At 42.6% G+C, this 26,183-nt stretch overlaps 2 protein-coding genes and 1 long non-coding RNA gene across 4 annotated transcripts in view; 2 read left to right on the forward strand and 1 right to left on the reverse strand.

Moving 5' to 3' along the window:
* LOC117501843 overlaps nt 1-2,467 on the forward strand; it is a 105,016-nt gene extending 102,549 nt beyond the window's left edge. The window contains exon 6 of the mRNA XM_034160810.1: nt 2,403-2,467. Coding sequence (XP_034016701.1) covers nt 2,403-2,443 — 41 coding nt within the window. The 3' untranslated portion in view covers nt 2,444-2,467. The remainder of the gene's footprint in view (nt 1-2,402) is intronic.
* The window catches only part of LOC117501844, a 197,568-nt gene that overhangs the window by 85,205 nt on the left and 86,180 nt on the right, over nt 1-26,183 (reverse strand). The gene's annotated exons all lie outside the window — the stretch shown is intronic.
* LOC117501842 (saxitoxin and tetrodotoxin-binding protein 1-like) overlaps nt 1-26,183 on the forward strand; it is a 338,634-nt gene that overhangs the window by 6,128 nt on the left and 306,323 nt on the right. The window contains exon 1 of one of the 2 annotated variants that reach the window (XM_034160808.1): nt 23,228-23,273. The exons of the other annotated variant lie outside the window; for it this stretch is intronic. Within the exon in view, the coding sequence (XP_034016699.1) occupies nt 23,259-23,273 (15 nt within the window). The 5' untranslated portion in view covers nt 23,228-23,258. Of the gene's footprint in view, nt 1-23,227; nt 23,274-26,183 lie in introns of those variants that run through there. 2 annotated transcript variants of the gene reach the window in all.

The following is a 26,183-nucleotide window of genomic DNA, read 5'->3' on the forward strand; positions in this document are numbered from 1 at the left end:
TTTGAATACCTTGGAAAATCTATATTTGCTGCAGTTTAGAACATACAGCTTTATTTGAAGTAGCACTGGGGTTGAAAAACAGCGTGGTGATTTTCAAGCATTTTGATAGAGCTTTTGGCTCATATCCCAAGTTCTTCATTGGGATCATACTAGTGTGGAACAGTAGAGTTATCCTCTCCCAAAATGATGTACGAGGTCTGTTAGAAAAGTATCCGACCTTTTTTATTTTTTTGCAAAAAACATATGGATTTGAATCACGTGTGATTGCATCAGCCAAGCTTTGAGTGAGCACTGGTCCTCCCCCCTCGTCGGATTTTCATTGTGAGGAAAATGTCTGAACGGCTGGAGCAGCGCTGCATAAAATTTTTCCAGAAACTGTGAGAGACAGCCAGGTGGACACCTTTCGGAAAATTCAGATGGCTTTCAGGGACGATTTTATGGGCATCACTCAGATTAAGGAGTGTTACAGCCAGTTTAAAGACGGTGCACAATGGCGGAGGGCGCGCCGTGCTCCGAGCGGCGATCAACAGGCTGAAACGACCAGATCATTTCCAAACTGAATGCTGTGTTGATCCGGGACGTCGTCTGATTACCAGAGAAATGGCAGAAAAGATGGACATCAGCACTTTTCTGGCACATTCCACTGTTAAAGGAGATTTTGTCATGAAAACAGGAGCGGAGGAATTCGCCACGGAGCCGCTAATGGCGCGGAACAAAGGCACCTCCGTGTTGGTCTCACAGGACATGTGACATGCCCAGATCTTCGACAGTTTCTCAGATACTCACTTGACTGAAAAGCCACCCAAAGCCGTCTGAATCTTCCGAATGGTGGAAGAGCTGGGCATGTCCCGTGAGACTTCCAACACTGAGGTGCTTTTTGTTGTGCGCCATTACGCAGCTACGTCCTGACGCGCAAATTCCGCCGCACGTCTTTCATTACAAAATCTCCTGTAACAGTGTAATGTGCCGAAAAAGTGCTATGTCCACCTCTCTTGCCATTTCTCTGGTAGTCAGATGACGTCCCGGATCAACACAGCCTTCACTTTGGAAATGATCTGGTCGTTTCAGCCTGTCGATGGCTGCTTGAAGCGCGGCGTGCCCTCAGCCGCTGCGGGCCATCTTTAATCCGGTTGTAATGCTCCATAATCTGTGTGATGCCCATAAGATCTTCACCAAAAGCCATCTGAATTTTCCAAATGGTTTCCACCTGGATGTCTCTCACAGTTTCTGAAAAGATTTTGATGCAGCAAAGCGGATGTTGCTCAGCCATTTTCCTGACAATGAAAATCCGCCGAGGGGGCTGGACCACTCCTCCCACAAAGTGTGCTCACAGGCGAATGACGCAACCGACAGGCGTGAAAAAACTCATGCATGTGCACGAAGTTTCAAGCTTGGCTGATGCAATCACACGTGATTCAAATCCATATGGTTTTTGCAAAAAATAAAAAGGTTGGATACTTTTCTAACAGACTTTGTATATATATGTGTCCAGTAGGTTCTCTACTGTTATCAGAGAAAACCAGGGCCACATGTTACACAAGAGAGGAGAGACCTTCATCTCCTGCTGACTGTGGTTCTTAAACTGGACAAATCTGATGGTCCACAAAGAGAAGAGGATGGAGATGGTTACGTGGGGCTAGAGAAGGATGCAACAGCGGGAATATTCATTTCCACCAGGAGGTGTTATTGTGACCTGGTGGTTTCGCAGCTGTTTCTGGATTGTTTCCAGGATTAATGTCCTGTGTTTCATTTTGTATTTTGATGTTGTCTTTTTTTATATAGTAACTGTTGCTTTGTAGTTTTAATTGAACAAAATCATTTGTAGTTTGACTCAGCTGGCACACAGGTTGTTGCTGTTTGACAGTTTTCCTGCTGTTACAGAGTCACATTTTAAACTTTCATTTTGACTTTGCAGCAGGAGTAAAGGAAATGGTTTTCCAGCTGCTGCCGACCTGCAGTGACTGTTTGCTCATCAACAGTAATATCACCCTCTTCCACGACCGCAAGTTCGAGAAGATGTTTGGTTTTCCAACAACCGTTGGAGAAGATAAGCTTCACCTCCGCATCTTTTACCTCTTGGGTATGATCAAATGACTGAGAAGGGAAATAAAGCGAGTCTGACTGCATTCTGCAAATTCTTGAAGCTTTTTATTTGTTTATTTCTTTGCAGCGAAAAATGCATCTGTGAAGGAGGAGGACCTGCAACAATTCAGGAAGCAGACGGCCTGTGTCGGCTTCTCTGGAGACCCAGACTATCACTACGACCACAGAAAAGGTGCTTCAGCTTTAAGTTTGAACCAATCATATAGATTAAGCTCCACCCATTTTTCCTCAGTGACTGAGAAACTATTCAGGTTTTGTTACTATTTATTTATTTTACCTTTTTTTTTTTTCTTCCACAGAATTCTGTGCTGAAGGTGAAGGCCGACAGATAACAGTCTGACCATAAAGCCCTCAAGTGTCATCAGAAAATCATTCTCCAAAAATAAAAGTGACAGAGTAAAAACATCAAACGTCTCTTGTGTCACTTCTTTGGACAATCAGCACATTGGTTGAGTTTGGTGACATAGTGGTTTGAACATTGGGATCTGGGTTCATTTTCAGATTGCAGTTAAGGTCCCAACTGGCACTTTGAGGTGGAGAGACACGTGTCGTGGACCCCTCTGGAAATTAGCTTTGAGTTTTTGTTGGTGAACCATGTTAAATAAAAACCTTTTTATGCAGGCTTAAAAATTCAACTTTCCAATGTCAGCAACAGAATATATTTTTGTTTGACAAAATCTTTGAGGGGAGGAGGAAACATTTCCATCAAAAAGTCATTTTCCAATAATATCCTGAGAAATGTTTTTGTTTTGTTTTTTTCATTAAAAGTTCCTGAAACAGTAAAAATGGTGTGCTGTGTTTTTTAAACCTTTGTCTTCAGAACTCCTTCCACAGTTAACCATCTAGAGTCCTGGGTATAATTGGGCATTTTGATTAATTTTGGTTTTACCTTCATAATTTACCTTACAAACTGTTAACCTGGCCTTTTTTTTTTTTTTTTTTTTTTGGGTGACTTTACAGGTTTTTTTTTTTTCTTTCATTCTGATATACAGTGTTAAAAAAGTAAACCTAAATTAACCCCAAATCTTAAAATTTGAATCAGAACAAAGTTAGGTCTTTTTACTGTGAAAACCAGAAACATGTTTAACAAAAACATTTTTTATAACTTATAATGCAAATATAAATTGTAAATTTCAAAAACATGTAAAAATGTAGCATATACAATGTTATACACAATAATTCACATTAAAATGCAAGAAATGCTTCACATTGTTGTTGTTTTTGTGGTATTTACATGCAGTAAGATGCCACACAAATTATATTTGTGCCACTTAGAAAAATATTTCCTGTCCAATAGACATCAAGAGCCCCCCTCAAAATTATGCAGATCTTCCACCACAATATCCATTTGTACTTTTCCACAATTCCTTGTTTTTAATAGAATTTTTATTGGTGTTGGTCAAGACTGTCCTGACTGTGTTAGTGGCAAAAACAAAACAAAATAAATCCAAACAAAAGAAAAATGTTTTTTGGACAAGGGCAAGGGGGGGGGGGAGTCTGTACCTGGACTCCTGTGTTCTCTGCACCTTGATCCTGCTGTTCTGGAGCAGTGTGTGTCTGCATTCTGCTGTGTACCAGGAATCAGACTGATCATCACTCACTGTTCAGACTCTGATGATTTGCTCTGCGATCATCTTCATCAATTAAAAATAAAAATAAATTGAAGTGCTGGTCCAAGATGCCTCTGTTGTGTGGGCCGCCAGAAGAGGAGGTACTGCTGGCCCACCGCCAGAGGGCGCCCTGCCTGAAGTGTGGGCTTAGGGTTAGGGTTAGGGTTAGGGTTAGGTGTCAGGGTTAGGGTTAGGGTTAGGTGTCTAACAGGTGTCTCCACTCCTCAAGAGTGGAGACACCTGTTGGAGGGAGAGTCTGTGCCGTTCACGGTTTTCACTGACCATCGGAACCTGGAGTATATCAGGACCGCCAAGCGGCTGAACCCCAGGCAAGCCCGCTGGTCACTGTTCTTCGGACGTTTTGACTTCCGGATCACCTATCGCCCCGGGACCAAGAACCAGAGATCGGATGCCTTGTCCCGGGTACACGAAGACGAAGTCAAAACTGTGCTGTCGGATCCACCGGAGCCCATCATTCCGGAGTCCACTATCGTGGCTACCCTCACCTGGGACGTGGAGAAGACCGTCCGGGAGGCCCTGACATGGAGCCCGGACACGGGGACAGGTCCGAAGGACAAGTTGTACGTCCCCCCAGAGGCCAGGGCTGCGGTCCTAGACTTCTGTCACGGTTCCAAGCTCTCCTGTCATCCAGGGGTGCGAAGGACCGTGGCAGTTGTCCGGCAGCGCTTCTGGTGGGCGTCTATGGAGGCTGACGTCCGGGAGTACATCCAGGCCTGCACCACCTGTGCCAGGGGCAAGGCAGACCACAAAAGGTCCCAAGGACTTCTCCAGCCGCTTCCTGTCCCTCATCGCCCCTGGTCCCACATCGGCCTGGATTTCATCACGGGCCTCCCGCCGTCCCAGGGCAACACCACCATCCTCACGATAGTGGACCAATTCTCCAAGGCGGCCCACTTCGTGGCCCTCCCGAATCTCCCAACGGCCCAGGAGACAGCGGACCTCCTGGTCCACCACGTCGTCCGTCTGCATGGGATACCAACTGACGTAGTCTCGGATCGTGGTCCCCAGTTTTCCTCTCAAGTCTGGAGGAGTTTCTTCAGATAACTGGGGGCCACCGTGAGCCTCTCGTCCGGGTACCACCCACAGACGAATGGACAGGCAGAACGGGCCAACCAAGAGTTGGAACAGACCCTCCGCTGTGTGACATCCGCGCACCCGACGGCCTGGAGTAACCATCTGGCCTGGATCGAGTATGCACATAACAGCCAGGTGTCTTCTGCCACCGGCCTCTCCCCATTTGAGGTGTGTCTAGGGTACCAGCCCCCATTGTTTCCCGTGGTGGAGGGAGAGGTCGGTGTGCCCTCGGTCCGCGCCCACATGCAGAGGTGCCGTCGGGTGTGGCGCACCGCCCATTCTGCCTTGTTAAAGGCCCGGACGAGGGCTAAGGCCCCTGCATACCAGGCTGGGCAGGAGGTGTGGTTATCGACGAAGGACATCCCTCTCCAAGTGGACTCCCCTAAGTTGATGGACAGGTACATCGGACCATTCAAAATCCTCAAGATCCTCAGCCCTGCTGCAGTGAAGCTCCAACTCCCAGCTTCACTGCGGATCCATCCTGTTTTCCATGTGTCCAGACTGAAACCACACCACACCTCACCCCTCTGTGCTCCTGGTCCGGTGCCGCCTCCTGCCCGGATCATTGACGGGGAGCCGGCTTGGACGTCCGTCGAATGGGCCGGGGTTTCCAGTATTTGGTGGACTGGGAGGGGTGTGGACCCGAAGAACGCTCCTGGGTGAAGAGGAGCTTCATCCTGGACCCGGCCCTCCTGGCCGATTTCTCCCGCCGACACCCGGATAAACCTGGTTGGGCGCCAGGAGGCGCCCGTTGAGGGGGGGGTCCTGTTGTGTGGGCCGCCAGAAGAGGAGGTACTGCTGGCCCACCGCCAGAGGGCGCCCTGCCTGAAGTGCGGGCTTCAGGCACAAGAGGGCGCTGCCACCATGGACACAGCCGGGGGTGACAGCTGTCACTCATCATCTCATAACAGCTGTCACCCATCTACACTTCATCATGCTACTCCATAAAACCATCATCTCGTCATCTCCACCTCGTTGCAGAGATATCTTCGACCTGTGAAGGTAAACTGCTCAGCCATTTGTTTTGTCTTTCATAGACAGTTTTTGCTTTTGTGTTGTTTGCAGTCGGTTCTGTGAGTGCTTGCAGCTGGAGGCTGGGTTTGTGGTACGTGGAGGGCTGACGTCTTCGCTCCCCACGCCAAACTTTGATAAGTACTCACTAACACTGTTGTATGGCTGGGGGGGCCTGGCTGCTGGTTTGTTTGCCTTTTGTGTTTCCTCCCAGGTGGCATGCATTTGGGACTGAGTGGCTGTGTTGCTGAGGCTGTTAGGACTTCACCCTGATCACCTGCGACTCGTCAGGACTCACAGCTGAGGTGCATCTGGAGGGATTGGAGTATGTTGGCATTTAAGACTGAAGTGCACAGTGTGCATTTGCCAGAGACTCGACCTTGTGACCAGACGGGTGAGATCGTCGTCTTGGGAGCCATCTCATCAGCAGCGGACGCTGAGAATGTCCAGGTTTGATGCACGGTCTGTGAAAGAGGAGAGGGTGAGGTCTCACGCTCGTCAGCACACTTCCTGAGGTACGTTGGATTTTGTGACTAACAGTTATACAGTCAGTAAATGTGGTGTCCCTCACACCTTATTGTATTGAGCTGTATGTTAGTCATGTATCAGCTTCCACTGCGGTGGAGTTTTGTGAACTGGATGTTCCATGCCTGCAGGTTGGAAGCTGATCAGTAATCAAGCCAGGAAGTGTTTGCTGTTTGTACACCTTTAAGTGTTCTGTGTGTAGAGTGTGGACTCACATAATGGTTCCTTCTTTCACAGACTCGGTTGTTGCGGCCACCTGGGGGGTGTCGGCGGGGTCCTTGGGTCCGAAACAGCTTCTGGCTCCGGACCATTAGCGCTGCTGGGAGCGCACCACGCCAGGCCGCACCTTTTATTATTATTATGATCACTGTTATGTATTAAATTCAGTTAGCCTTTGTTCCGTGCTCTGCTTATTTCATACTGGGTCCTTCAAACGCTGGTCGGTTCTCCGAGCTGCGTCCGACACATAACAAACACTGCACGTGCCAGGGTTCTGGATTTGAGGTGGAGGTGGAATCTCCACTTTTGTTGTTACTGGGCGTACACACACCCACATCTTATTGTTTCTGCTCCTTGCCAGCAGTACCAGATCCAACATTTGGAGACGGTGGCCACCTGGGGACTCGGGACTTGGCAGCTCCAGTATTCTCCAGGTTCGGTGGTGGAGGAAATCATGTGGTTCCGGTTCTTCTCAGGACAGACGTCTTCTATCCTCGAGCCTGCCCACACGTCACCTTTGTGATTGACTGTTTGTAAAATTTTATATTCCTCTGTATTGTGGTTGTGCTCATTCATGACAGTAAAGTGTTCATATTCGACTCTTTCATTGTCCATTCATTTATGCCCCCTGTTGTGGGTCCGTGTCACTACACTTTTCCAACAGCCTCATTATTTTGACAGACAAAAAAAAAACAAAAAAAAAACTACACCACCACACACTAACCGCACACGCTAAAAAAAACTCTCCGCCACACACTATAAACACACTCCAAGCACGGCAAAATTTTGCACACCTGAACCAAAACTGTCTGACTGTTGTCTTCTTTTCGCTCCACACGAAACCACAGTTTTCCTGCCCTCAGTAACCAAATTCTATGGATTGTGTTGTGTGGGCCGCCAGAAGAGGAGGTACTGCTGGCCCACCACCAGTGGACACCCTGCCTGAAGTGCGGGCTTCAGGCACGAGAGGGCGCTGCCGCCACGGACACAGCCAGGGGTGACAGCTGTCACTCATTATCTCTTGACAGCTGTCACCCATCTACTCTACATTCATCTCACTCCATAAAGACCAGACGTCATCTCCACCTCATCGCCGAGATATCGTACTTGATATCGTGTCTGACAGTGTGATGAGTGTGAAGTTGGAAATTGAAGGGGTGATGATGAATATCATCAGTGCATATGCCCCACAGGTAGGTTGTGAGATGAAGGAGAAAGAAGATTTCTGGAGTGTGTTAGATGAGGTGGCGGAGAGTGTGCCCAAGCATGAAAGAGTGGTGATAGGAGCAGACTTCAGTGGGCATGTTGGTGAAGGGAACAGATGTGATGAGGAAGTAATGGGTAGCTATGGTATCAAGGATAGGAATGGGGAAGGACAGATGGTCATCAATTTTGCAAAAAGGATGGAAATGGCTGTGGTGAATACCTACTTTAAGAAAAGGGAGGAGCACAGGGTAACATATAAGAGTGGAGAAAGGTGCACACAGGTGGATGACATTCTTTATAGGAGATGCAAGCTAAAATAAATCAGAGACTGTAAGGTGGTGGCAGGAGAGAGTGTTGTTAGACAGCATAGGATGATTGTTTGTAGGATGACTTTAGAGGTAAAGAAGAAGAAGAGTGAGAGTTCAACAAATGATCAGATGGTGGAAGCTGAATGAGGAAGACTGTTGTGTGAAATTTTGCAAGCAGGTGAGAGAAGCACTGGTTCTCTCACTGGTATTTGTGCAACAAAATGCAAATTAGCTATTTAAAAATAATACAATTTGATTTTCTGGAATTTTTTTTTTTTTTTTTAGATTCTGTCTCTCACTGTTGAAGTGTACCAACGATAAAAATTACAGACCTCTCCATTCTTTGTAGGTGGGAAAACACTTATTTGTTGTGTGGGCCGCCAGAAGAGGAGGTACTGCTGGCCCACCACCAGAGGGCGCCCTGCCTGAAGTGCGGGCTTCAGGCACGAGAGGGCGCTGCCGCCACGAACACAGCCGGGAGTGACAGCTGTCACTCATTAATTCCTGACAGCTGTCACTCATTCTTCATCATCTCACTCCATAAAACCCAGACGTCATCTCCACCTCATCGCCGAGATATCGTACTTCTATGGAGGTAACTTTCTCTGCCTGTATTAATTGATTCCAAGAGCTATTGTTTTGCAGGTGTCAACCAGAGGACCGGCGTGGGTCACGACTGTTTCGTCCTACGTCCGTCAGATAAGTGGTTAAACAGACGCTGCACGAGTGTGTGTTAGAGGTGGAGGTGGCATTCCCACCGTTGTTGTTACGGGGTGTACACACACCCACACTTGACTGTCTTTGTTCTTCGCCAGCAGTACCAGATCCGACAGTCGGGGACGGTGATCACCTGGGAATTCGGGACTTGGCGGCTCCAGTATTCACCAGGTTCGGTGGCGGCGGAAATCGTGTGGTTCCGGCTCTTCTCAGGACAGACGTCTTCTATCCTCGAGCCTGCCTACACGTCACCTTTTTGGATTGACTGTAATCATATTCTGAGATTGTCTGTATGTTCGTTGTGCACCTTCACAACATTAAATTGTTACTTTTTGGCTCATCTATTGACGGGTTCCTTTGCGCCCCCTGTTGTGGGTCCGTGTCACTACACTTTCACAACACTTATTTTCCCCACTGTTTATATATATATATAAACACGCTGATTATTACACACTTGTATAAACTTTGATAAAAGAATAATAATTTGTCCCAATGAGATATGAGTGAGAATAGAAGGGAAGAAAGTGTCAAAGTAATAAAAGAAAGAAAGAAAATAAATCAAATAGCTAATTATGACAGGCATGGATTCGGAGGGATCAATCTTACATTGTCCGAAGAACAAAAATAAGTAAATGAGAGAATCAGCTCAGTTATTACTTGAAATTGTTGATGTTCTAATAATCCGTCCATGTGTGGTTTGCGTAAGTTGGGAGCAAGATGGCCGCCAGTTTGCTTCAGCGGATTGTACGGAGTGTGTGGTCCAATGAGCTGTCCAGTAATATATAGAGATCAGTGGCGACACCAGTTTAAGCTCAGAGATTTCCTGTCACACAGGAAATGGGCTTTTATTTTGGTCAATGAAATGTTTAAATACTTTGTGACTTTTGTGATAAAGTGTTGATACTATCATCAAATAACAACATATTAATACAGGTGGGAATCGATCCCATAACCTTTTTGCTGTGAGGCAACAGTGCTAATCCTGAAGCCACTGTGCTGCCCAAAAGAAAGGAAAGTCAGTGGAAGACTGACAAGTCTTATCAAAATGTCTTTTTGGTGGTTTAGCTTTTTTACTTTCAGTTTTCACACACTCCAAAAACTCTTTCAGTGGCATTGTATATATCACAGTACAAAACAACTATACTGTACAGAAGGATATTGCATTCACTGGATAAAAAAATAAAAAATTAAAAAATTGACCGCTGTTGTCATAATTATAAGATCTCTTAAATACGACATCAGGATCTTGAAATTATGAGAAAAGATCTCATAATTGTGAGAAAAGATCTTGTAATTACATCAGGTTCTCATAATTACAAGATCAGGCTAATTTTATTTATTGTGTGTGTGTGTGTGTGTGTGTGTGTGTGTGTGTGTGTGTGTGTGTGTGTGTGTGTGTGTGTGTGTGTGTGTGTGTGTGTGTGTGTGTGTGTGTGTGTGTGTGAGATCGCTTCCGTACAATGTGCTTCCATACTTCCAGTCCCTCGGTAAAGACAAGTGTGAGAATTCCTGAGAAAAAATCTAAAATCGGCCAATTTGTAACCTCCGCCACTCCGTTGTGATCCACACCACATGCACACAAAGTGTGGATTTCCCATTAAACTATTCCTGGATGAATGAAACTTCTCCAGTGGGGGGGGGAGCACGGGGCCCACAGCCTGGCATGCGCCGGGTGGGAGCGAGCCCTGCTTTGTCCCTCAGTGGTCGGCAGGGCTGTGTGAGTGAAAGCTGGAAGATGCCCCATTGTCCTCCCTGGACATTCACCCGAGAGCACTCCAGGGGAAAATCCACACTTTGTGTTTGATTAGAGTGTGTTATCATCGGCTAACCTCAGTCCGCTTCTTTACTGAGGGACTGGAAGTACGGAAGTACATATATAAAACAATTTAGACACGTGATCTTTTCTCATAATTACGAGATCCTGATCTTGTAATTACAAGATCTTTTCTCATAATTTTGAGATATTTTCTTGTAATTATGAGATTCTGATCTCGTAATTATGAGATCTTTTCTCGTCATTACGAGATCAGCGGCATTTTTTTTATCCAGTTAATGCAATACGCTTCCATAATCCTGCCTCAACAATATCTCTGAAACACATTCAATTGATTGTTTGAGTTATATATACTAAATGAGATGCTTAAAAGTTTCACAGTTAATTTTAGCGTAACTTAGCATTCATTATTTAAGTTTATTTCATTGAAATAAATTAGCATTTGGTTAACAAATTATATTTTTGGAATATCCTTAATTTGTTGGGCAAATTTCATTCAGAATATTTGTGAAGGACAACTTATCCTAATCATTTTTACATTAATTTACAACCCTGATTCCAATGAAGTTGGGACGTTGTGTAAAATGTAAATAAAACACAATACAATGATTTGTTGTTCAACAGTCAAGGGTCTCCGTTGTCGTATTCTGCTTTTCATAATGTGCCACAAATTTTCAATGGGCGACAGGTCTGGACTGCAGGCAGGCCAGTCTAGTACCCGCAGTCTTTTCCTAAGAAGCCACGCTGTTGTAACACGTGCAGAATGTGGCTTGGTATTGTCTTGCTGAAATAAGCAGGCACGTCCCTGAAAACAGCGTTGCTTGGTTGGCAGCATTTGTTGCTCCACAACCTAGATGTACTGTTGAGCACTGATGGTGCAATCACAGATGTGTACGTTGCCCATGCCATGGGCACTAACACACCCCATACCATCACAGATGCTGGCTTTGGAACTTTGCGCTTATAACAATCTGGATGGTCTTTTTCCTCTTTTGTCTGGAGGACACAATGTCCATGATTTCCAAAAACAATTTGAAATGTGGACTCATCAGACCACAGCACACTTTTCAATTTCAAATCAGCTCAGGCCCAGAGAAGGCCATGGCATTTCTGGATGTTGTTGATGTATGGCTTTCACTTTGGATGATAGAGTTTTAACTTGCACTTGTAGATGTAGCGATGAACTGTGTTAACTGACAATGGTTTTCTGAAGTGTTCCTGAGCCCACGGGCAAGATCCTTCACACAATAATGTTGGTATTTAATGCAGTGCCGCCTGAGGGATTCAGTGTTGGTTTTCAGCCTTGCCGCTTATGTGTAGAAAATTCTACAGATCCTCTGAATATTCTGATTATATTATGGACTGTAGATGATGGAATCCCTAAATATTGTTCTTAAACTGTTGGACAATTTTTTCATGCAGTTGTTCACAAAATGGTGATCTTCACCCCATCTTTGCTTGTGAACGGCTGAGACTTTTGGGGATGCTCCTTTTATACCCAATCATGACAGTCACAATTTGCGTCCTCAATTCCCAGATGCTTATTAAGTGTTGTTAGAAAGAAAGGTGATGTAACACAGTGGTAAACATGCCACTGTCTCAACTTTTTTGAAATATGTTACAGGCATTAATTTTAAAATGAGTAAATATTTTCACAAAAACAAAAAAGTTTATCAGTTTGAACATTAAATATCTTGTCTTTGTGGTTTATTCAATTGAATGTATTTTGTACCAAGATCATCAAGTATATTTCAGTAATTTAACAGCTTTTTAATTTACTCAATACTTTTCAACTGCATTTTTTTATGCCACTTTTTACAGGTTCCATTGTGGCATGAAAAATAGCATATTTTTGACACATTTACAGTGCATTTACCAGCGGCATCTTGAATTACAGCTCCAAAAGCACAGCAATTGTGGAAACCAGACAAACTTCACAAGTATTTTATCTGAATGAAGCCTGTTGTAATGATGAGGAAGTGGGAACAGTAATTATTCACAAAATGCTGCTTATTGCCTGCAGATTTAAGACGGTGTTAACCTTCTGGGGCTGACGCCGTCATATACGATGGCTAAGACCAAGCTTTACTAAATTCTAAATAACTTTTTAATGATATGAGATAGAAACTTACTTTTTTTTTGCTGAAAAGAGCCAGCCATCGGCCATCTTTGTACTCCTCATAGAAGCTGCGTGATGACGTGCGCAATGTGAGTGTCCAATTGGAATTGGTTACCCGTCACATGGTTTTCCAAAATCCAGTCGTAGGGCAGATTTACCTCACGTGAAAAGCCAAAGATCATTTTCCGGAGTGATATGTTATTAGTTGGCTCGTTTGAATAGCCCCCTGGGTGTTCCAGTGAGTATGTACTATTCCAATGCGCCCTGCGCCATTACACACAGCGATCAGTGAAAGCAGATGGAGCAGACAGAGAGCCTCTGATGACAATCTCACATGCTTAAACAAAGCATGTGTAACTATCAGGATTGCTCCACTAGTTTGCATGTGAATGTTACTGGATAACTCTGTTGCTTTCTCAGCGTAAAGCACTGTTTACCATATCAATGGAGGGAGGGAGAGAGCCACTTCTCAGGCTATAAAGACCAAAGTGGGCCAAAGTGTGAATGAAAGCTACATTAGGAGCAGCACAGAACACTCAAAAACACAGTAGAAGAAGAAGTTTGTGATGTAACCTTTGTGTAATAGCAGACAGAAATTGCTTTGAGATGAGACAAACAAAATGCATAGATCATTTGGTATATACAGTATTGTTCAAAATGTGCATTTGTGTTTATTGTTTGAACCTTTTTGTTGTACAGTCTTTCACACAAGACCTCAAATTACCTTTATAAAGTGTCAGAACAGTTGTTTATTATAGTTTGCTGTGCGTTTTGAATAAATGTGTGTAAAAATAATTTTTTGCTTTATTTTTTTTACTTTCTTATTTCTGATTGTAAACCTTTATTACACTTATAAAACACAACAAAAGCATATATGTTATGAAAGCACAGGTTGTCCTGAAAAAAAGAGACAAAACTTGATTGTGGGATGCAGGGAGAGCTGTTAACAGCAATACTAAAACATTTATGCCAGGCGAGTGAACTGTCCAAAAAATGCCCTCGGACCTAAGAGGGTTAATGTATCCAGTAGCTCTCTGCCACTTTCACTGACCAGATAAGTGACGAGCCTGACTTTCTTCTTGTTGTTATCCTCAGCCACAGTTAACCCAACATACAGTTCAAACTCATCTCTCCACAATTTCCATGTTTTTGACAGGTTATTAGAGTCCAGACACAACATCTGTGGAGGTCTCCGTCCGTCCATTTATGCCAGTCGAGTGAACTGTCCAAAAAATGCCCTAGTATCCCAGAGGCTTAAGCTTCATACAGATCCCTGGGTGTGATGAACCAACCACAGCCATTTTAGATTAGAGCCCCTCTGCCTATACTTAGGATGTTTGCCACCAGGTGGTGCCAGCTTGAAGCACAGGTCACATCAATAACAGCAAGCTGTACTTCTGCTGTTTGCCACCAGGCGGCTCCATCTGGTACCAGAAAGCTGTAATTCCGGTCTTTGCCACCAGGTGACTTTTCATTTATTTAAGTCTATGAGATTTTTCAGTGTGACCCACTACAAATTGCAACAGAAGGTTTTTCTTCTTCTTCTTCTTCTTCTTCACAATACATTTTAGAAAGGTCTGTTGCACAACATATTAAAAATGCACCCAAATGCAACAAGGTGTATTATTTGCAGAAATATGGCTGCAAGAATTTCTGTAAACACCTATTTTGGAAATACCACAAGCATAAGGCTAGACATTTTATTCATTTCAAAGTTTAAAATGTATGTTTGGGGGGATGGAGAACCTGTTAAAATACTTCAAACTTGATATAAACATGTTAATGCTTTGCATAAATCCAATATGGCTTCCAAAATCTTTGGGAATATTTAAGGATTTGCCTTAGTTTACAATATAGAACCCATTTAGTACCAAGGCAAAAAAAAAAAACTATCATTGAACTGTACTCTGATTAAAAAGTACATGAAATTATTTGCTAAAATAAACCACCATGACCACAGCTTAGAATCCAAATCAGCACAGGTAATTCTAAATCTACACAGGTAAGAGTCTTAATCAAGTATGTTAGAATCACCAAACGTAAGTCATAATAATCAAGCACAGGATGAGGAGCCCACAACAGTACAGGTAATACAGATATAAAATAGAACTGTCTTCCATATTTCAGTATACACGCAACACCATCTCCAAAGCTGAACCTTTTGAAATGTACTTGAAAGTGAATCCATCCAATTCAACCACATAAATTATCTGAAGAAAATTAAGTTATTCAGTCTGACATTCAACCGATAAGTCTTCTTGATCAACATCTGATGTGTTGGCACAAATACCATGACATTCTACACATGCAGAAGACTGATCAAGATCAGCCTTGCAAGAGGAGCATGTCATTGTTGAGCAGCCAGTCTTGCAGGAGCATCTGATGACTTCCAGTACAGGCTTTGTTGCAACATTGCTGTTTGTCATTATTGGAATTTGGTTTGACCCACACACTTTGCAGCCCCAGTTAATGGGTGGTATATCAATTCCTTTTCATGACTAAACTTGGTGGTAAACTCTGAAACTGTGGTAACAGGCTGCAGGTGATGTTGGGGGCAATGGTTTTGGTGACACGTGACTGAATGTGTTGTATTTGTGTCATTCATTGCTTGCCATACACAAAGGCTGTGATTTGTCATTTTTATCTATTCCCTCCTTCCTGCTCCATCATGTTTCAAAAGTTTTTGCAGGCTGCACACTGATTACATTTCGATCATGGATAAAATACGTTTGGCAGAAAACTCTGAAAATCTTCACAACACGGAGTCATAAAAAAATGCCAAATGACATGGACCGTATCCTTTGTTTTGAGGATAATAATTGTACAAACAAGTGGACCTAGTTGAGGGGGAAAAAAAAAATTAACACAAATTAAAATATAGTAAAATAAAAATTAAAAAGAAACGCTAAAATGCAAATTAAAACATTAGCAAACTAAGCCTCGTTTGTGTCAAAAGCCAAGGAAAAAGACAAGTTTTTAAACAAACTTTAGAAATGACCAGTGAGGGTGCCTCCATAACAACCAGAGGTAAACTGTTCCACAGTCTGGGAGCAACAACACAGAAAGCAACAACAGAGAAAGCCCTGTCCCCTCTGAGCATTCTCTTCGACCTGTGCACTCCTGCAAGTGCCCAGGTAATCTGTTGTCTGCTTCAACTGCAATTAAATCTCTCTCTGCATTGTACATATGAGCAGTGGTGGGCACAGCTAACCAAAAGTTAGCTACAATAACCCGCTAATCAGCTAACTGAAAAGTTTTCTTTTATGATACTAAACCAATAACCAAAAAAAAGTTTATCAGAAGCTAATGCAAACCGCCAGCTTTCAGTATTATCTAAGGTACACACTCAACTACTGCCAAGTCAAATTTGAGTTTAAACACCACCAGGGGCCTGTACTACGAAGCGGGGTTAACTTACTCAGATGTAACCCAGGGTCAACCTCATAAACCGGGGTTGACAAAACCTGGTTTCCTCAAGTGGTGTTAATCGGTACTACGACGCTGAGTTAGATGTTGATTTGTTGAACCTGTGTTAACCTAATTGGAGTTTGTGCACGTTCACATAAAAGGGGCGGGTTGCAGCACACGTCAACATTTTTCAATGATGGCGCAGTCACCTTACTTTACCGAAGAAGAATGCACGATTATTATGCGGAGCTACGAGGAATTTAAATTAATTTTAAGGGGGAAATCGAACACATCGTCTGCCAATAAAGCAAGACAGGCTTGTTGGCAATGTATTGCTGATCGGGTGAATGCGTACGTACAATTCAATTGTTCCCCAAATCTGTTACAGATGATTAACCTGTGGAATGTCTAATATGTGTAAAAAATGACCTTCTGTCATTAATTACGCCCAGATGCAACACGATTCAGAAGTGGGCATAGGCCTACTAATAAATGTTAGGTTAATTTAATGTTTCCTAAATAGGCTACCTTGACTGTATGATTGCTATTCCTAATCCTGTCAATATTTCAGATGCAATAGCAGTGCCAAACGCACCTGGCAGCAGGTGAAGATGAAATATAAAAACATCCTTCAGAACGGTAGGTTTATATTCATAGCTTGATAAGCCCCACTTCGCCTAATTAATGGACATGCATTAGACCTATTTTGATATTAGTAATTACCCGCGATTGCATAAAACCCTTCTTTGATTTGCATTGTGGATAAATGGCCAGGGAAAATGACAAATGCATCCAACAGTTTAGATAGAGCAAGTACTACCTTGCAAATCATACGACATACAATAACCACAGCTGCCAGTGTTTTCCTGTAAAAACAACAGTCTTTTTTTACAGTGTACGATGGGTGATGTTACAGACTTCTGGCCCGATCAGCTGACAAAGATAACAAATTCCCTCGGCTGAGAATCTATATCTTTCATAGAGAATATCGTCCGGGTATGTCAGCGGATTCTGGCAGTCTTTAAAAACCATCGCCCTGTGAAGAGAGCCCCTCACAATTTGTGCCCCAATATCACACGGATCATCCAGGTAGGCCAGCATTGTCTTCGGAATGATTGAAGGTGGATGGACGGTACTTTTAAAGGGAGTGGTTAAGCAAAAACCTCAAGCTAACCGAGAACATAACCTGCTCGGAGCAGGTTTGGCACACAGCATAAATTGCTATGGCAGCATACCTCGATTAAAACCTATCCACCTTTCGTAGTACAGGTTAACCGGGAAGTTACTCCACACGTCATCAACTTACTCCCGAAGTTACCCTGATAAGCCAGTAACCCCGCTTCGAAGTACAGGCCTATTAGAATCAAAGATCACAAACCCAAACACATCCAATGAGTCAGCACTTCTGTCTTTATGTGTACAGCCCACTGGTATAAGAAAGCATCACTTACCTTGACAGCATACAGCGGTCTAGCTGTGAGGCAGACGTCTTGAAAAGGAAAGCAGGTTTGACTTATGGTTTTGATTTCTAAACTAAATTAATCCAGATAGTTTAACTAAATTAATGTCAAGTCTGTCGTCAGTACAAAGTGAAAATATAACACATATCTTTTAATTTTAAAATAATGCACTAATTCTGAAGTTTTGAAAATATTAACACACAGATGCCAAACTGCATTATGTGTAGGAAAACGGACCCACAACGGGGGGCGTAAATGAATGGGCAATGGATAAGCCAAAACAGTAACAATTTAATGTTATGACGTGCACAACGGAATACAGACAAAACAGGTTTGGAAAAACAGTCAATTATACGTTGAGTGATGTGTGGGCAGGCTCGAGGATAGGAGACGTCCGTCCAGAAACGAGCCGGATCCCACACAGCTTCCACCAACGGATCTGAAGAACACCGGAGCCGCCAAGTCCTGGGTCCCCAGGTGGCCACCGTCTCCAGCTGTCAGACCTGGTACTGCTGGCAGAGAGAACAGAAACAATGCAGGTGAGTGTGAGTTCGCACACTCAGTAATTCTTCAGTCTGTGTCCTGTAAGGAGGGAGAACCTCCACCTCCAATAACACACTCGTACAGCTCCTGGAAAACCACTTATCTGGTTGGGGTGTGAGGCGAAGCCATCGCAGTCCACACCAAACGCCAATGCAGCAGATAAGGACACGTTGCAGGAAAACGGCTGTAAATGAGATCAGACTCTTGTTTATTATAGAGACAGCAGAGAAATTACCTTTAGGGTAGCTGATTTCTCGGCGGGGAGGTGGAGTTGCAGTCCGGCCTTTATGGGGATGGTGTTGAGTAATGGATGAGTGACAGCTGGTACAGATGATGAGTGACACCTGTCACTCCCGGACGCTCCGACGCCCTCTCGTGCTTGAAGCCCGCACTTCAAGCAGGGCGCCATTTTGTGGTGGTGGGCCAGCAGTACCTCCTCTTCAGCGGCCCACACAACATTATGGGTAAACTTAGCCTCGATTTCAATTCAATTTATTCACATTATATAGTTCCAAATCAAAACAGTGTCACCTCAAAGCACGTCACACAAAAAAATCAGAAAAAAAAAATGAATTTAAAGATTACAAAGCCTATTAAAAGAGTAAAAAAGTTAAAAAGCATAGTAACATAATATGCCAGTATATAATATGCCATACAGGAGATGGGTCAAAATGCAGAGAACACTGCCATCTACTGGATGGATGTTTCAGTCACCATTTCCTGGCTGGTGTTTGCTCATGATGTTATTGTTTCCATCAAAGTTTTCTCACTGATGTTTGCTGATGATATCACTGTTTCCATCACCATATTCCCAATGGTGTCTTAAAGTTATTCTGAGGCTGATCAAAACCGACACTGAAGAAGACAACTTTAGTGGTTTTATTGCACAGGAGGAAGATGAAGATAGAAATCAATGAATGTTCCTTGTATGCTACGATACTGTTTTTTTGTTTTGTTTTGTTTTTATTTTTTAACCAGTAGTGTTACAGGTATTGATTTGGCACAAGTTTTACACTGGATACCCTTCTTGACACAACTCCACGTGACATGGAGAAATGTGGCTGGTGGGGGGTTTGAACAGGGAACCTTCCGTACTGAAACCAAACACACTAACCACTTTTCCACCACTCCTGTGTGACTGATATTATAGTTTTATTTAAACTGGCCTTTCTACAGCCACTGTTTGGAGAAAAAAAAAACATGTACGGTATGTATTTACGTATGTTACCAGTATGTATTAAATTCAAAGTTAAAAAATTTTTCTGAGTAACACCTTTCTGTGTAAATATCTCATGTTAAAGTACAAAGTGGACACCTGCGGCTTATAAACAAGTGCAGGCTAAATACGTACAATTTTTTTTTTCTTTTTAAAGTTAGGAGGTGCGGCTTATACTCAGGTGCACTCAGTAGTAGCAGGAGGTGGTAATGGTAGAAAATATAGATTTTGTCAAATATGCTTACATCCACTTCAGAGATTGTGCATTGTGTAATTTGGGAGATATTTCATATAGGAAGTGGGTGTCTACCATGACAAAAAAAAACTCACGCCATGCAAAAAAGGAAACTGCAATATATACTGTAATTTTAACATCTTTCAAAATAGTAGAATGTAATTGTTTTGACTTCATGATTAGTTTTGATGAACCCTGCATTGAACACAACATTCAAGTTTATGATATTGGTAGTACTTGTTTTAGAGAAGTCACAAAAGTACTGATATTATTACAGTGATCATGCAATTACACATGTAATTTCAAGTCACAGCACGGCAAGTTGTAGTAAATCAAGTGTCATGGCCAAGCCAAAAACAAGATCTCGGGCTAAAGAATTTGATAAAACCTTTGACAATGGTTTATGTTTTTAAAGTTTTTGAAGAGCATGGCCTCCTCCTAAGTTCTGTTATTCACACAGTGTGACTGAAATAAAACCTTTGACAATGGTTTATGTTTTTAAAGTTTTTGAAGAGCATGGCCTCCTCCTAAGTTCTGTTATTCACACAGTGTTATTGAAAGAAAACCTTCGTGAAAGAATTGTGTTAATAAAGTTTTTGAAGAGCATGGACAAACTTTACACATAGCGGAAGTGCCAGATAATTGAAAATAGAATATACTACACTACTACACTATACTACTATATTACATTCAAGGGGTGGGGGGTTATTTTCAAACTATACGATTAATTTTGATGCCAAAATTCTGGTATTAATATTGTGAATCATTTCCCAAGTGGATGTATTGAAATTCTGACTTGTGATTTTACCACTTCCTGCTATCAGTAGCCAAAAAAATTATGGTAATCTCTGGATCTGTTTTCCATACATCTCGAGCAGATTTCAAGTGTAAACATCTCTGAAGCCATTTAAATTGTTAAGGCATTTAAAGACAATGACACAGTCACTTTCTTTCTTGGTACAGAATATTCTAACCAAAACGGGTTCACAGGCAAAGACTGTTACATTAAACTGTTGAACAGTTCCACCTGAACAAGATGCCATCATTCAGTTCATCATGGTTCTTAAAGTCTTTTTGTGTTGAAGAATGGCACCCCCAACAGTTATCCATGCAACACTAAATGTCGAGACCACAACACTTGAAAGTTATGGCCACCAGGTCAGTCAGTGTGACACACAAAAACACAACTGGGTGTCACATGACCTCTTGTGATGCTCAGTAACCAGGTAACAGATACATTTTCCTTTTTAGACAGATGTAAATATCCAACAACACTAGAAATAAATCAATACATTTTGATCAGAATTTGGGTCAAATACCAAATATGAAGACAATTGGATGAAATCCCTAGGACAATTTTTTTTTCAAATCTAAGTAGTGGAAGTGGCCAAAAATGGCAAAAAAAAAAAATTCCTAAAAATAGAAAATTCAAATCAAAATGCCTCACTTCTTGTCAGCATTTCACCATGACGTTAAGAGATTTTTTTTTTTTTTTTTTTTTTTTGCATCCCAGCGTGGTAAATATGTGTACCAAATTTAATTTCCTTACTCCAAAAAACTCCTATGGGGAGGGATTTCTGAAAGATGCACAGGGGCGCTATAGATGCATTTTGCCACGCCCATAAGCGACGACCCTATGACCTTTAAGAGGTTGTCATTCTTGACTGGTGTATCAATTTTCCTGATGATATGACAAAATTAAAGCTGTCAAAAGGAATAACGTAATTTCATGGCGAAGGGTCAATATTCAGCACACCGCCACATGTACGCCATTACTCGTAGCTTCATGGCGACTGTTGCCTACATTAACCAACTTGCTATGCATGTTTTAGAAGTGGAGTAAAGTTGATGGGGTTAACTATGTGATATCAGTACCTATTAAACTATAAATAGGACATTTCTTGTTACCAGCAGGGGGCGCTATGAGTTAGATGGGACAGTAATATATGGTGATGTTCAGGGCAGAGACCTGATTGTGTTCAGCAAGGTTGAAGGATCTATGATGTATGTGGGCGTGACAGCCGTTCAAAGTGAAATGCGTGCTCTGAAACGCTCGCCAAAGTTTGATGAACTGTAGCACCCACCCCTTTTGACCTACAGAAATTCTATTGTTAACTTTTGATCAGCATGGGGTCATGATGATGTGTACCAAATTTGAAGACTTTTGGATGAAATCCCAAGGACAAGTTCGTTCAAATCTAAGTCATGGAAATCACCAAAAATGGCAATAATTACCTCAAAATCGAAACTTCAAATCAAAATGGCCAACTTGCTGTGTTAATAATAATAATAATAATAATAATAAAAAACACCACAATTTCAATAGTGTGCTCATAGGACTTTGTCCTACTCTGGCCCTAATAAATAATAATAATAAACAGCGTAATCACAATAGCGTCCTCATAGGACTTTGTCCTACTCTAAATATTCAGTATGTTATTGCTTGGTGTGTGTGTGTGTGTGTGTGTGTGTGTGTGTGTGTGTGTGTGTGTGTGTGTGTGTGTGTGTGTGTGTGTGTGTGTGTGTGTGTGTGTGTGTGTGTGTGTGTGTGTGTGTCCATCCGTCCACTCAACCCTGATGACAAACATCATCAACATATACCGATGTTATCATAACAATCCAATATTTCCAATGGCAGCCAGATCTGAAAACAACAACATTTCCAATTAGCAAAGACACACAGAATGAAGAGTGAATATACATCTCAGTTATATTTAAGATAAACACAAAAATCACTCAAGGTCAAACACAAAACAATATATGGTACAAAACTATTGAACAATCAATAGATAAATAAATACACAACTTAATCTAAATAATGATTCATGTTAAAGTGAATCTCTACAAAATGGTGTCACGTACTGAATCATTGTCAATCGCTTATTGATCAATTTAGGGTCACGGGGGGCTGCAGCCTAATCCGCGTGAGGCAGGGTGCACCCTGGACAGGACGCCAGTCTGTCACAGGACTACATTTAGACAATAAAACACATTCACACACCTACAGACAATTTAAAGTTTCCATTTCACCAGCATGTATTTGTATGTGGGGGGAAGCCGGAGCACTCGGAGGGAACTCACACAAACACGGGGAGAACATGTAAACTCCATACAGAAAAGCCACAGGTGGGAATTGAGCCAATGACGTTCTTCCTGTGAAGCAACACTGCGAACCACTAATCACCCTGCAATATTATGAAATAAACTATTAAACAAAATATGTGACAGGAACAAGTCACCATCTCTTTTACAGCCAGCTGGGATCAGACGACCAAACCAAAGATGGTGATACATCAGCTGACAGTCACCCGACTGTGCATAACTTCTGTCTGTTGCCAAATACAAAAATAAATAAGTCTGTAATGTTTTGAACAAACTTGTCACGGTCCTCGTGATGTGCTCACATGCATGTGGACATAGCAGGATGTGATGTTTGCTGAATCAATAACTTGAGGAATCAACTGTTGGCTCTCTCTCTCTCTCTCTCTCTGCCACGTTCTCACTGCAGGCAGCTGTTTCTATAAAAGCTGTGATGCCGTGAGTTAAGTTCAGTGTTTTGGGCTGTGAGACCTTCAGGTCTTCTGAATCTGTGTTTTTCTCCACCATGATGCTGTGGCTGACCATCCAGTTCCTCTTTGCCGGGTTGGTTCTGAGCGGTGTGAGTCCGATGCCTAAAGATTGTCAACAGCTGGTCAAACCCCTGTCTCTAATGGACCACTCCATGGTAACAAGTCCTACATCAATGTCTACCGATACCTTGATTTTATTTTTCAAATCCTCTCTTCTGCACTTTAAAAGATATGTTTGTTTGATTTTAATTCTGTAATGTGTCATTTTGAAAAGAGCTAAACAAATAAATTAATGTAATTAATTTCTGAGTAGAATCTGATCCAGTTTAGACAAGGAACCAGACAAAACTGATGGCACCATGAGAAATGTAAAAACATATTGTCGCTATGAAAAGCTTCAGAAACGTCAACTCAAATTTTAGAAAAATTATGATGGTAAATATGTTGGGAGAGGGTCGTAACACGGATCCGCAACAGGGGGCGCAAATGAACGGACAATGGATAAGACAAAGAGTAACAATTTAATGTTGTGAATCGCACAACTAAATACAGATAATGCCAATTGTACACAAGGTGACGTGCGGGCAGGCTCGAAGATAGGAGACCTCTGGCGATCGGAGAGCCGGGACCCACACAGCTTCCACCACCAACGGCCTGAAGAACACCGGAGCCGCCAAGTCCTGAGTCCCCAGGTGGTCACCGTCTTCGGTTGCAGACCCTGGTACTGCTGGCAGAAGATGACAAAACAGTTATGGTGAGTGTGTATCCACACACCCAGCAATCCTTGGAACTAGTTCCTTCGGGAGGGAGAACCTCCACCTCCAGATACGTTATCACTCGTGCAGCTCCTGTTTGTCTTCTTTCTGGATGGAGTGAGAGACGAAGACCGTCGTCCTCTCACTATCCGCCAATCCAGTCTTCCACAGACTTCACAGGTACGCGGCTGCACACAGATCACAGTTTAGATACACTGAATAACTACAGCAGAGAAGAATTACCTTCGACGGTAGTTGATTTCTCGGCGAGGAGGTGGAGTAATGATCCGGCTTTTGTAGAGATGGTGGTGATTGGTGACAGCTGGTGTAAACGAGTGACAGCTGTCACTCTCTGTCTCGGCGCCCTCTCATGCTTGAAGCCCGCACTCCAAGCAGGGCGCCGACTGGTGGTGGTGGGCCAGCAGTACCTCCTCTTCAGCGGCCCACACAACAAAATATGTATTATTTTTAAATAAGCAAAATTTTAGATATTCTCATGCACTTTATTATAAAATCGGGTTGTATTGATAATTATGAGTGATATTCATCAACTCCCTCTGTGTGTGTGTGTGTGTGTGTGTGTGTATATATACGTGCACACACAAGCACACGTGTGTTGTCATGCAACAGATGGTACAACAACAAAGTAATGTTTTATTTATGAATTAATTTTTCCTGAATTTCAAATTTGATTTTCTATTGACACACAAAGGAGAAAAAAAAAAATCAAAATTTTAAATTATCAGAGCTCTATTTCATTCATAAGATTGAAATTGTTCAAATTTGATAGTTGTGAGTCATTATTTTATTTTATTTATTTATTTATTTATTTTCATTTTAGAACTAAAGCCCCTTTCACACCAGGCTTGCATACAGTTGCGCTGTGATGCGTATGGAGTACGCTGGAGAATTCCACAGTTTTGGCATAATCCCTGTGTAGGCGGTTGTGTGATTGCGTTTGTAGTCTTGCTTTCAGTTGCTTACTTCCACGTATGTAGCCCCTCATAGTCCACTCCTGCTTAATTTGTTTTTTTTTTTTATGGAAATACGCTTCGTTCTCAAAACGGTACATGAATGGCACTCACGTTGCACTCAGGGAGAGAGAGATAAACCTTGCATGCAGAGGGGTGATGCTGCAGACTGACATGCAGATGGGAGTCAGAATACATTATTTCCAGGAGTTAATGGACTTTATTAATGTGCCACAATCATGAGAGAACTTAAGAAGCTGAAAGTGCTGAGGATTTCCAGCTGGCAATCAGACACGTGCGTTCTGTGCATGATGAGAGAGCGGTGGACATCCAGGTGGACGTCCAGGTTTACTTCTCATGGATGGCCATCCATCCATCTTCTCACAGATCGCCATCCATCTGTGAGAAGTTAACCTGGACGTGGAAATGTCCACTAGCCGGCAATTGGTCCTTGAACGGGAGTTAATGGACTTTATTTAATTTGCCACAATCTTTAGAGAACTGGAGGAGTGAAAGCAAAAAGAGGAGATGCTTCTGGTGGTCATGCGTGAAATCCATCCATGAGAAGTGAACAGTGGATGGTGGACATGTACTCTCGCGAGCGATCTGTCCATGAGGAGTGGATGTGGACATGTCCTCTGAATGTTGAAGCTTGGCTCGCCTCTTCTTCTTCAGTGGTTTTGAACCTTCACTGCCAGCAAAGTCCAGTGGGATGAATAAAATCTATCAATCTAACTATGTACTGATGAAAGGATTTGTCACCCTGGCATGCATAATTGCAGAGGCTTGGTGCACATTAGCGCAGTGTTGTATAGAATCAGTTGCAGTGTGTTTGAGACCTTCTTAAAAACTGTGTACCGTATTTTCTGCACCATAAGGCGCACCGGATTATAAGGCGCGCCTTCAATTAGCGGGTACTTAACCCTTACAAAAAGCACACCGGATTATAAGGCCCGGCCTCAATTAGCGGGTACTTAACCCTTACAAAAAGCACACCGGATTATAAGGCGCGCCTTCAATTAGCGGGTACTTAACCCTTACAAAAAGCACACCGGATTATAAGGCCCGGCCTCAATTAGCGGGTACTTAACCCTTTCAAAAGGCGCAAGATAAAACATACAGTCTACAAAAAAAGGTCACGTAAGCAAAACAGTGAGTTTGTTTGAACTTTATTCTAGTATCTACTATTGTCACGGAAGCAAAACAGTCAGTTTATTTGAACTTTTTAACAACTTTGAACTACCGGTATTTAACAATATGGTACTCATGTTATTTTTTATTATGGTTCTGTCACAAATCCATCGAAGTCCTCATCTTCTGTGTCTGAATTGAACAGCTG

This window comes from Thalassophryne amazonica, chromosome 20 (assembly GCF_902500255.1).
Source record: "Thalassophryne amazonica chromosome 20, fThaAma1.1, whole genome shotgun sequence".
NCBI classification, from domain to species: domain Eukaryota; kingdom Metazoa; phylum Chordata; class Actinopteri; order Batrachoidiformes; family Batrachoididae; genus Thalassophryne; species Thalassophryne amazonica.